Source organism: Phodopus roborovskii, unplaced genomic scaffold (genome assembly GCF_943737965.1).
Source record: "Phodopus roborovskii unplaced genomic scaffold, PHOROB, whole genome shotgun sequence".
Lineage (NCBI taxonomy): Eukaryota > Metazoa > Chordata > Mammalia > Rodentia > Cricetidae > Phodopus > Phodopus roborovskii.
The window spans coordinates 42557548-42570529 of NW_026126407.1; the positions used below are offsets into that span (position 1 = coordinate 42557548).

At 47.8% G+C, this 12982-nt stretch overlaps 1 protein-coding gene across 1 annotated transcript in view; it reads left to right on the top strand.

Annotated features, from left to right (window-relative positions):
• Positions 1–323: 323 nt before the first annotated feature.
• Wwc1 (WW and C2 domain containing 1) overlaps positions 324–12982 on the top strand; it is a 146082-nt gene continuing 133423 nt past the window's right edge. Inside the window, exon 1 of the mRNA XM_051180954.1 lies at positions 324–467. Coding sequence (XP_051036911.1) covers positions 349–467 — 119 coding nt within the window. The 5' untranslated portion in view covers positions 324–348. The remainder of the gene's footprint in view (positions 468–12982) is intronic.

Here is a 12982-nt window from a genome sequence, read left to right on the forward strand (position 1 = left end):
CGGCTGCAGGAGGCGGCGGCGTGGAGCGCGGCGCACGGCGGCGGAGGCAGGCGACAGGCGGCGGCTCGGGCCGCTCTCCCGGCCGGCTGGCCGCACACTCGGGCCGGCTGGGCGCCGCGGCGGGCGCACATGGCAGCGTGAGAGGCGGGCGGCGCGGGGCTGGGGCCGCAGGGCCGCATGGACAGCGGTGCCACTCCGGTCGGCCCCCGTTAGGGCCCCCGATCCGCGGGCGCCACCCCCCGATCATGCTACCTCGGCCGCCGCCTGGACCCGAAGCGGCCGGCCGGAGCCGCTGAGCCCCGCGGCGGCCGCGAGCTGCATGGGGGAGCGCGGGCCGCGCTCGGGAAGATGCCCCGGCCGGAGTTGCCCCTGCCGGAGGGCTGGGAGGAGGCGCGCGACTTCGACGGCAAGGTCTACTACATAGACCACAGGAACCGCACCACCAGCTGGATCGACCCACGGGACAGGTAGGACCCGGGGAGCTCCGATCCGGACCCGGCACCACGCCTGGGCCGCACCTGCCCTTGGTGTGCAGGGGAACTCTGCGTGCCTCTTAGAAGGTCTTAGTTTGCCCCCCTCTACACCCTCACCCCTTCTTGGGCTGCACTCCTGCCCTAAACGCTGCAGAAAAGGGCGGACGCCAAGCGGGCCGCCCGCAGCCAACCCCAGGTGGAGAGGACTTAGGCCCCAGTGGCACCTGCCCAGAGTTTTGACCTTATGCTCTAGCTGGAGTCCCCGACCCCTCAGAAAGAGGGGTCTAGGCCAGGATGAAGGCAGAGACCAAGCCAGGTGAAGCGAATCTTCCCTGGGGACTCTCCTGGCTGAGAAGGGGCGGTTCAGGCATTGAGGGGTGGTAGGGAGCCCGAGGGTCGCTGGGAGACTCCTGGGAAGGACATTCTGTTTGGGGAAAAGAAAGCAGCTTTTTGACAGGTGCTTCGTTGGCTGCGGAGAAAAGCTTTGGAGCAAGTCTGGGGAAGCCGGAGGTGGGAGGGGAAGGAGGGAGCGGGGGAGGGCAAGAGAGGGAGACTGGTTCTCCAGGAATCTCACAGCAAGCTGGAAGGTGCTGGGATGCAGATGGAGGTGAGAGGCCTCTGGCAAAACTCTGCCCGAAGCCTCCTCTCCTCCCTTTCTCCCTTCTGGGGCCAAGGCTCCTCAGCCAGTGCTGACCTTGGTGGGCACCTCACTGGGTGTAGTTTTTACCGAGGCAGGTAGAGTGTCCCAGGAACGTTGAAGTTTCACCTTGGGGGTTAGGTGCCAGTGAAGCAACCTAGGACCCTTCATCTTACTGGGTTCAGATGAGGGGATCTGAGAAGTCCAGGATGGGCTGTATATCAAGATTGAAGAAGAAGAAGAAAAAAAAGCAGAAAGCAATGAGTTTAATTTCTCTTGAGTACATTCATTCATTCATTCTTCATGTCGTGAATGCCTACTCTTTGCTCAGCACTGGTCTTCTTCATGCCATTTGGAAGAGAAAAATTTAATGCCAGAGAATGTTAGGCAGGCTACTTTAGTCTTTTGGCCTCAGTTTCCCTTTGTGTCTGAGTAATAGTTTGCTTGGAAAGGGAAGGAGTAATAATGAGAACCCCAAAGACAGGCCAACCAGGGCTACATACTGAGACCTTGTTTCAAAAAAAAAAAAAAAAAAAAGGTTGGAAAGGATATGGAAAATGCAAGCCAATTCCTCCCCATGCCTTCCCCTCCCCTTAACACTTCTCTCTCTTTCATTGCTTTATAATGGTGTGTGTGCGTGCATGTGTGTGCATGTGTCGGTCAGTGGACAACTTGTAAGAGTTGGTTTGCTCCTCCACCTGGCAGTCTCCATTGATCAAAGGCAAATGATTTCACCAACTCCCATTTCCCAGAATTCATTTATTATATATTTTGGTGGGGGAGGTTGTTTGTTTTTGTTTTGTTTTGTTTTGTTTTTCTTTGCTTTATTGAGACAGGGTTTCTCCGTGGCAGTTCTGGCTGTCTTGAAACCCTATCTGTAGACCAGGCTGGCCTCACCTCTTACAGAGATCCGCCTGTCTCTGCCTGCTGAGTGCTGGGATTAAAGGTGTGAGCAACCACTGCCTGGCATTTATTTATTTAGATAAGAGCTTTCCTTGTAGCCTTGGCTGGCCTGGAACTCAAGGCAACCTGCCTGCCTCTGCCTCCAGAGGGCTGGTATTAAAAATTCGTGCCACTGTACCTAGCCCATTTCCCTTTTTTTTAAATATCAGAGAAAATCAGAAACCTAGGGATGTGATTTGTTCTACTGTTTTGCTCTTTCCACAAATGAAGTTACTAATTTGCTCTGACTCTGTAACCTCTAATCTTGTCCTACATTCTTGCCCATGCCTCTCAGGTTAAGGTACCCCAGGGGATCTAGAACTGTGTTGGTGAGCTTGGCAGCCCCCTTCCCCTTGCCTTCTCCTTAGAACAGACAACTTCAAGCTCATATGTCCTATACTGTAAGTCCCTGGGTACTGTTAACAGTAGGATGTCATGTTTGTGGGTGAGGACTACCCTGCCAGCCTTGATGAGCATGCATCCCAGGGAACAATACAACATCAAAAAACTCCTGGAAAATACCAGTAATCCTTTGCACTTGGAAGAGGGCAAGTGAATAGCTTCCCAAGAGTGGATCTGGCTAGAACATAATATCCCAGCTTATAGAGTTATGCACCACATCCATAACCTTTTGCTATATCTACCTGAACTATCGCTTAATGCTTGGCTTTATACCAACTCAATTACATTTTTGTATCACTTTAACAAATAGGAAACTATTTATGTATTGCCATTAATAGAAAAGAATCTTTTTTTTAAAAAAAAAATCTACTTTGACTATATACTGTGTCTTACTTTCTGCACCAGGCCCAAGCAACAGCCTCTGTTTTTAGGCAGATTGGCTTGGTGAGAAGCACACAACCATGACTGGTGCTCAATGGGGCTGCTCACATTCTTTATTTTTGTACACCCCCCTCCCATTCATCCCACCTGCCCTGGGTTTCTACACAGCCCCTGAGCTGTGGTCATGGCTGGGGATCACTCTTGTGGCCAGCTTTGAGTCTGGGGATGGAGCTATGCAAAGGATGTTTGCTTCTCTGCCTTTGAAATCTCTTTTATACCTGGTTAGGGGTTCTGCCTTTTAATCCCGCCTTTGTGGGCATGGGTTCATTGCCTAACCTCTGTGAGGTTTGAGTGCTCCCTGGGTGATGGAAGAGGTTGGCCGAGTGTTCTCCATGGAGGTCTCAGAGCTATGGTTTCAGCCTTCCTTGTCTCTCCTTACCCTAGGGTGTTAGGGAGTGGGGGCAGATTCTTCCAGAGTAGTTAGTAACACCTCTACAACTAGCTAATAGTGGGAAACAAACAAATGAAAAATCACTTATAAGGAAGTCCCACTCCTTCAGAGTGTGTATCTGAGCACGCTTCATGGCTGTGCCCACCCATTCCCCTGAATTTCAAAGGAGTCAGTCAAATGGTCCTTCAGTTGGAAAAGGGATTTCTCAGCCACCAAGGACAAAATAGTGTCTCCGGTTACCAACCCTAAAGAATGTCTTGGCACATTCCACCCTCTGGGACTAAGCTGTTTTGTGTGCTGTCCGTGGAGCTGCTGGGGGTAGAGAATCCAGTTTTCAGTTCCCCCTTTCACCAGGGGGGTGGAGAAGCAGCCAAGCTGCCAGCTTTGCCAGCTCTCTCCCCTTTTCACCCAGCGAAGACCGGGAGGCTGGAATTCCTGAGGACGGTTGTCCCAACAACGGGAGAGGGTCCAGTGGGCAGCTTGGACCCTGCCCACTGGGCCAAAGGCTGCGGCAGCACCCAGGCTTTACCCAAGTCAAGGCCAATCAGGGGAGGGGCAGGTCCCTGGAGAACCAGGTGCTGCTGCAGGTCATCTGTGAACACCCCCTCAGAGCTGGGTGCCTTTCACAGCTGAACATAGGTGCTTCTTGAAGCTGCCGGCAAAGGGCCAGCCTCCCACATGTGTTCAGCTTCATGGTATATAAAAACAAATGCACCAATTGTTCGCTGAGGAAGAGTGGCTCCTGGGGACTGGCCCTACAGAGGAACTTCCCGCTCCCAGGCTTTGTGTTTAAATCTTGCAAGAACTCCCTGAGAACTCTGAGCATTTTCTGGGTTAAAGCAACAAGTCCTGGAGACCCATGTAGCTCAGGACTCTGTAATCTCTCCAACTACCAAACCTGCCAACTGTTGTCAACCTGTTCAGAAAGAAGTAAGCTTTGTTGTAGGAACTTGAGGCTCTAGTAGTTAAAAGCATTCACGTTCTAGGCCCTGTAGTCTGAAAGAACAGCAAGACTTTCCAAGTGCAAACGAGGTTTTCTGCACATAATTCTGTCTGGTCCCAGTGAACTCCAGGTTCATAACTCCTGCCATAGACAAGCTTGCAAACTGCTTGCTTGTCGCCCTCTCTCAGCCCTTTGTTTGGTGGAGAACAGATAATGGTTGAGCCTTCACTGTACTCAGGAGGTCTACTGAGAGCTTTACATGGGTCATTAGTTCTAGAAGTCCTCCCATCAGCTCTGGGACTTGAATTATCAGAGGTTCTGGGAAACAAAATGCAGTGAAGCCACACAACTTTGTTTTATTAAATTATTTTGTTTGTTTGTTTGTCTTATTTTTCGAGACAGTTTCTCTGTGTGGCCTTGGCTGTCCTGGAACTCACCCTCTAGACCAGGCTGGCCTCCAACTCATCTACCTCTGCCTCCCAAGGGCTGGGATTACAGGTGTGCACCAACACTGCCTGGCTTTACTTAACTAATTTTAACAGCACTGGGGATCGAACCCCAGGCCTCTGGCTTGCTAAGCAAATGCTCTACCATTGAGCTACTAGCCCAGGTAGAGTCACCCAACTTTTGTAAAACTATATGAATGTTAGACAGGCCGAGTCTAGATAGAACCCGCATTGCATTTTCTATTCTATGCATTTGCTTATTTTATTTAGCAGTATTGGGGTAGAGCCCACATCTCTAACGACTGCACCATTCAGCCTCCATCTCCAGCCCACAGAGTTGCTGGTTCAGGACTTTTGCCCCACAGTGGTGGGAATTTGCCCTAGGGAGTAGAATTGAGCCAAGAATGGTTTCACCTACCTGTAAGCATTTTGCTGTGGTCAACCAGGGGGACAAATATGAATAATGGAAAGAGGGGTGAACCTTTGGATCCTGGGATCTTGGTTCTGCCATTTGCCCTCTAGCAAGTTTACATATCCTCTCTGCACCTTGGTTTTGCCTGCTTCTTTCTTACTTGGTTGTTTGCTTTTTGCATGAAGAGTTACACATAAACACCATCAAAGGAGGCTATGCACTTTGAAGAAACAGAAGCAGTTAGGTTGGCCAGCCAGCATGAAGCCTGGCATGCAAGAGGCACCAGAGAATGTCAGTTCTTCAGCTCTTACTAGGAAAAGCACCTGTGAAACACTGAGTCAACAAGAGGTTGAGTTTCCACCCAGCTGTGCAATTGGAATGGGCCTTTCTGATGATGTAATCCAGGCTTCTGATTTCACTGATGAAACTCAGACAAGCGACTTACCCAAGGTCACACAGCAATCAATTTCGGCCTTGAGTAAAGGGCATCTCTCTTTTTTTCTCTTATGGAAACTTTCCCCTGAATACCAGCTCTAGGTTCTCCTAACCTGTGGTGATTTGGTGAGCAGTTCCCTCATTATCATTTTTGTCTATGCTAGATAAGCAAGTGCCATTCCTGTCAAGTATGTGTGTCACAGGAATTTGCAATATGTGGGACAGTGAAAATGCCAGTGATCACATGAGAATTACGATTTTTACTGGTTAAAATGGATTTAGGGACACTATCTGGCTGTTGTCACTTTCCAAGTTTACACTGTGACATGCTTGCTTAGGTGGAGTGTCACAGGCCTGCTGAGAAATTTGCCCAAAGCTGTGTGTTCCATGCTTACACTCTTAATGTCCCATTACAATTACTTGCAACACTAATGCCTGTATGCAGGCCACTTGAGAGCTTCTCTACTATTATCCAGGTTTGAGTTTAGTCAGACTGATGGAGTATCTTTGTAGTCCCAGCACGCAAGAAGCTGTGGCAAAAGAATAATGAGTTTGAGGCTAGCCTGGGCTATGTAATCATACCTATTTCATGAACACCTACTGTGCAAAGGCACATCTTGTGTCAATTTCAAGAAATAATTGGATTATAAAACACTACTAGAGATAAACAAGAAGAAACAAGAAGTTTGGAAGCCCCCAAATGTCTAAAGCAGTAATAAGTGATACCATGTGTTGATTTTTTACTCTATGGGTTTAGCATTTGTAGTAGGATCTCATTTAATCATTTTAACAGTATGAAGTCAATAGTATTACCCTTCCTGTCTTCACATGAGGAAACTTAGAAAGGTTAAGTAATAATTAATCCCCAGCAAGGTAGACCTCTCAATCGACACCCCTATCTATTAGCTGTAGCCTGCTGAAGCTTGTCCACCCATGTCAGGCCCACAGTGAGCCCTTTGAACAAATTAGCTTTTAGTTTACTGCGTACTTCTCCTGAGATGGACATCAGATTTGATCTCAGATGCTGCTAAAGTCTCTTGGTTAGAGAAGCCAGTGGTGGCCAGTGAAAGCTTGGGAGACTGTTTAAAATCCATTGTACCTGCTGGACCCAGAAGCAATGGGGATGAGAGACCACAGAAGGAGGCAGAGCCTCTGAAAGATACAAAGTTGTGCAGGGAGGCCAGGGTCCTTTCCAAGTCGCTTGAGCAAATCTCCTGTCATCCAGGGAATGAGTGATGGAGGAGACAGCACTTCTCTGTCCTTCCCCCCCCCCCTCTTCTAGGAGGGGACTTAGCCAAACTGACCTGGTTTTCCAATCCCCTGGGGTCCCAAGTAGCTGTGAGAGAAACACTGCCCTTTTGAAGAGAGAGAATCAAGTTTCCTTAGTTACCAGGAAGGCTGACATGGCAAATACAGGTGCAGGTAAGGAGAGACAGCCTTGACTGTGTGAGAGCAGGAGGTAGCTAGCATCTTGCTTCAGGGAGAATCCATGCTCAGTATTTAGATGGCATTTTTAGAGAATGCTAACCTAGTGGCTGGTGGCTGTCCACATAGAGTGCCAGGAGCTCTCTGATGACATGTGGCAGTTTCCCAGCTCTCCCTACCCCACTCTCTCAGCAAGGGGCCCAGATAAGTGGAATCAACTTCACTTAAAGTGGCATTTCTGTCACAGGCAAAGGGCTTTTGGATGAGGGCACACTTCTACCCAGATAGGACCAAACGTGGACTGGAGTTGAATCTACTTGAGAAGACCATGCGGGCCTAAATCCTTGTTTCAGAATGTGATAGAGGGAGAGAAAAGTAAGATTTTATTAACTGACCTCTGCATACAAGCCATTTAAGCCTCTAGCTCCTGGGCAGAAAACCTCTTACCAAAATAATGCAGTGGGTTGGGAGGATTGGGCAAGGAGAACATTCTATAAAAATGCTGGTCAGAGAAGAGTAAATGAGTGGAGAGAATGAGGAGGACAGAATAAAAAGGACAAGTGTATTGGGTCCCGTGTCCCCTCATCTCCCCCCCCATGTCCCCCACCCCTAGTGCCTCCGAGATGCTTCTACCCATGACATCTCCCAGTTGGGAAGAAATGGGATCTTTCAGTTTCAAATGTCTGCCAAAGAAAAGGGATGGAGGCTTAAATTCTCACTCAATGGTCAGCCAGGGAGGGGGGAAATGAAGCCGCATCAAGATCAGGGACACCTTTGTTGGCTTTTTCTTTTTTTTAGTCTTCCATTCATCACTTGCTGGCAGCAGGGACACCAGGCTAGAGGCAGCTGCTGGTTTTCCCCAGTCGGCTGCCTGCTGTTGTCCCTCCCTGGCTTGGTGGCAGTCTCCCAACCCCCATCCCCAACACCTTGGCTTCTCCTGTTCTTGGGCTATCACTGGGGTATCCCTGGGATTCACCGACTGGCAACTGGCTCGGAGGGATAAAATATCAAGATACAGGCATCAGGTGTCTACTGCGATGAGGTGACTGGGACAGCCTTCCCACCCTGCCTCTGCCTCTAGGGTTGCTTTGTCAAGCTCCCTGAGCATTTTGCTGGGTACTCCAGGAATTGCTTGCGTGTGGCTTGCCTTTGTGTCAAGAAGCAGTACTGAGAGCCATAACTGGCATGGAATGATAGTGTTGTTCAAGAGAAATGATGATGGACATTTACCCAGCGTCTGTCATGCCCCAGGCCCTATTGTGCACCATAGTTCCTGGCATGTTGCAAGTAGGGAAACTGAGGTAGAAAGATATCAAGCAACAATTTCAAGGTCATGCAGGTGCAAGGGGGTTAAAATTTCAAAGCCTTACTCCTTCCACCTCTGCAGACTCTCTGTTTGGATTCTGAGAAAGAGGGGAACCAAAGAGAAGGGGACTTAGTAACTACAGTGAAAGAAACAGACATAGCTGTCGGTGCATATACTTTGTCACTATAGGGAAAAAATACATGCATGGTTGTAGTTTGTCCTAAGTATGACCCATCCCATTATTCTATGTACTTCATAAAGATCACCAGAGAGCAGTAAGTCTAGTCTGGCACTCTTTAGCAAGTGACATTGAATCAAGCCCTCCCTCCTCAACTGTAAAATACTGAGATGTAAAATAGGCCATGCCTACCCCAAAGATTTGTTTGGGGATGAGATGATACCAAGTGTAAGATCACAGTGCACTGTCTAGTATCGGGCATTACAAATCAAGCCACTATTAGTTAGACTAACATCCACCCATGCATCAGTAGAGGAGCTAACCCCATTGTTTCTTCCTTTCCAGCTAAAGGCTCTTGATGGCCATAGCTCACCTGAGCCATGCTGACAATAGTGCTTGCCAACCACCTTGGCAGCACTCAATATATAAATAAATCAATAAACTTTTCCTCCTGGGTCTTATCAGAGGCAAGCCCTTCTTTGGAATTTCTTGAGTGGAGTGACTTGCGGGTAAGCTGGCACCAGGACTGCTGTGTGTGTGAAGCAGAAGTCATGAATTGTGGTTGTCATGGCAGAGCTAAGAAGGTTTTACAGAGGAGCATTCTCTTGTAATTGCTGATTGGTAGCAGGTCACTTCCCTCCATATCTTTCCTTGGAGAATCTGGGGATTTGGGCGTGCTGGAGGGGCAGAAGGGCCCTGGCATTTATCAGTCCCACCCAGCCAGGTGTCAGCCATTCACTCCACAGGTATTTATGGAGTTCTTGCAGTGCCGGGGATCAGAGCAAAGTCCCTCTGCAGTGGAGTGGACGCTTGGTTGAGGAAGACTAGCCAATGGTTAAACAAATAGTTGCATTATGACCTGAGACTTGGTTTTTTTGAATTCCTTTACCCACATGAGGGAGATAGACAGGCCATGCTGGTGGTGTGAGTCTGGGTTTGGAAACTAGAGACCTTTGTGCCCGCCATAGGGTGTTTCTGAGAGCTGGTTTGAGTGCTGGGAAAGTAAGTTATGAAATACAAAGTCTCCAATTCATGGAGCTTACTACAAACTGGTGAGAGACATAGCAGTCTCAGAACTATGCAAATACAGCTAGAGGTGCCAGGCCCTTTGAGCCCATTTCCTTTTCCCCCTGTCTCATCTCGACACATCCAGTCATTTAACAAATATTTATTGGATGGTGTGCCTGGAATATGCCACCCTGCATTCCACACTGATGATTCAGCATTGAGTATGACTACAAACGTTGTTGCCCTCATGAGGTTTACCTTAGAGAGCATTGATTGCCAACCATTAGGTGGAGTCTGGTTCTGGCTCAAGAATGTTTGTGCCTAACAGGTGTCCTGGTCAGGTTGTGGGTCTACCCTACACCTTGAGAACTGATGTCTTGACTCATCCAATCATGGCAATAAGCTAAGAGTGCAGTACCTTGATGAAATGAGTATAGGTAGAGTCGTGCCTTGCTCTTCTCTACATGAGTGGGCCTAAGGAAGTAGTTTTTTATATCACGCTTCCATGATTATTTGGAGCATTCTTTTTCTGGTTTTGATAACCAAATCATGTGCTTAGTTTTTAAATTACACAACCTAGGCTGGCTTTGAACCTCTGATCCTCCTGCTTCCACCTACTAAGTACTGAGATTATTGGCCTGCACCATGACACCTAGATATCTAGACCTGTTAGGCTTTCTTATTCATGTTGGAATAAAGCACACAATCTGAGAAGGTTCTAGAAGCCTAGAGTTATAATCTTTTTTTTCTAGGATGTATAGAATTTATCTGTCCATGACTGCCTTCCCTGCTAAGCTGTGCCCTGAGGAATTCAGAGCTCCCTCGCCCCTGGGAACTCCCATCACTTTCACTCTAAAAAGTGCAGGAGGTATCGTGTTAGGAAAAGGCCAGTGCCTCCTGCTATGGAGTCCTCACCACAGTCCTCTAGGGGACCTTACCTTCACTGCACTGGCCAGTACTACACTGTCTTTGGAGCAGTTCTGTGTGGCCAGTTGAATTGATCTTCATCCACTTATGAACATTTTATTATCATGCCCTTGTGTTGACTGTGTCCTTCCTTAGATACACTATGGCCACTTGACATCTTTGCATTTTATTCTAGCTCTCAGGTACATTGAAAAGTCTTGTATCACCTTTCTTGTCTTGGCCCCGTAGCATGGTATGTGCTATAGCAGTTCTTCCCAGTTCTAGCTAGTGGATAGTTCAGTGGCTGGTGTGTAGCAGGAGTATTCGAGCCAGGAGGTGCATGCTTCAGGACCAAGAGCATTGGGTTATCTCTCCCTTCTTCTCCCTCCCTCTCCCTCTCTCTTGCTCTCCATCTCTCTCTTCTTCCCCTTTCGAAAGAGGGCTTCTTTGGTAGCCTTGGCTGTCCTACAACTAGCTATGTAGACCAGGCTAACTTCGAATTCACAGAGATCTGACTGTGTCTGCCTCCCGAGTGCTGGGATTGAAGGCATGTTGCCACCACCGCCTGGTATGTTCTGTTTCTGATCCATCCTTGTAGGAAGGAGCAAGTCTGTTGCTCTTCTTGTGATTGGATCTCTGTAACTCCCCAACAGGGAATCAAGACCTTTCATTTCTTTGCATCACAGAGAATGAGGGAATGTTGTTGGAGCTGGGGAAAAAGGACAGACTACATAGTGAGTTCCAGTTCAGCCTTCGGTACATGGTAAGATCCCACCTCAAAAAGAAAAATAGAATAGAAAATCCCCAGTTGATTCTGAGGTGCCTCTAGATTAGAGAATCACAGCTATAATAAAATACCTGCTTTTTGATCAAATTTGAATGAGATTGTGTGAAAGTACCATATAAAGGGCACCCATGTGAACATCATCTCAAAACTTATCATTATTCAGTTTTGCTTGGAAAAATTGAGGTGATTCAGGAAGTGTTAAAAAAAATAGTTGCAAGAAGTGGAGAAGTGGGTATCTAGGGATCGTCAGGTACTTTGCTTTTTGTAATTTCCCCTCTTCTATACGTATCTTGGCATTGCTTTCCTGATGTGTGGAATATCAATGGCTCCTTTTGCCTGGATGCGAAAACCTTCCACCCCCATTGCATTTGAAATAAATTGGTCTAAGCTATTTAGTATTGTTAGCCTGGGAGTGAGGCTTAGCTTCCCTCCCATCAGCCGGACTGGCTCTGGTTTCCACCCATGCACCTGCATCCACCAATGTCTTGGAGAGTGGGTACTGATGTTCACCCCCCTCTGCATCACAGCTTGTTGACCAGAATTGATATTATCTAGTGTTTATTAAGACTCTACAGTATGTCAGTCTCTGGGCTGTGTGCTTTACTGCATCATTCATCTTCATTCAAGTAACAGTGCTGAGGCAAGAACACTTGCCGTCTCCGTCCTGCTGATGGGGAAACTGGGGTACTAGGGATTGAAAACTTGCCTGTGGTTGCAAAGCTACTACTGTCATGTGAGCCACCTCACTGCCTTCATGTTCTTCACCATTCTGGAGGTCAGGCTAGGCTAGCTGTTAAGGAGAGCAATACTGAGTTGGGTCATTTCAACCATAGCTCCCTTCACAGCTTTCTGTGACCCTTCAAGATAGCCACTTGAAGTCACTTAGGGCTTTCTCTTCTTTTGTAGCAGCCCTGCCTGTCAGTATGCAGGGTTGGGGAGCTCTTCCAAGTCCACCTGGTTTGTTAGCATCCCTCCTGGTAATGGTTTCCTTGGCCAAAGGCCCTATCCAAGTGCAGACTTCTCCTTCCTAGAGACCCTGTCCTGCTAAATGGAGCTCCATCAGGCGATTTGGCTCCAATCACCCTTGCTTGGCAAGAACCAAGCCTTGCTGTGCTTTAGGGGCATGGGTAGCCAATGGGCTTGGTCCGGGGCATTTTCGCTCAGCCATTGGAATATCCTTCAGGATGTTTGCTATGAATCCACTAGGAGTCATTTAGTAGGTCATCTCAGACTTAGGTTTGCTGAGCCGGAAGTGGATCGGGCCATGCTTGGATTACCTTTTACTTGTACAGATTGGGTAAAACTGAAACTAAAAACTCTAAACCAACTGTGGTAGCACACATCTATAATCCCAGCACTTGGGAGGTGGAGACAGGAGGGTCACGAGTTTGAGGCCAGCTTGGGTTGTACTATGAAACCTTGACTTGGAAAAAAAAAAAAAAAACAAACAAACAAAGAAAAAGAATCCCATGAGTTTTTGTGTGATTCCTAGTGGGCACTGAACCAAAACAGAGAAAGACATCCTACCAGCACTCACAGTGATGATGGCAAACTATGAGAACAAACACACAGAATGATGGATGACAATGAGAACAGAGGGTGGTGCATTAGAAATAACATACCATGTCAGCGACGCCAAAGGTCAAAGTGCAAAGCTGGAAAGATTCATAGGTGGGAAAGTGAAGATTTTTTTCTTTAGTTTAAATAAGACTGGTCTATACTGACTACCTCTTTAGCCTTTCTTCATCATAGCCACCAGTCCATGGCACAGTACTGGCAATAAGTACTATTCCTGAGATTAGCCAAGGGACTTTCTTTCCCTCTAAGGCAGTATGATCTGTTGACCTCAT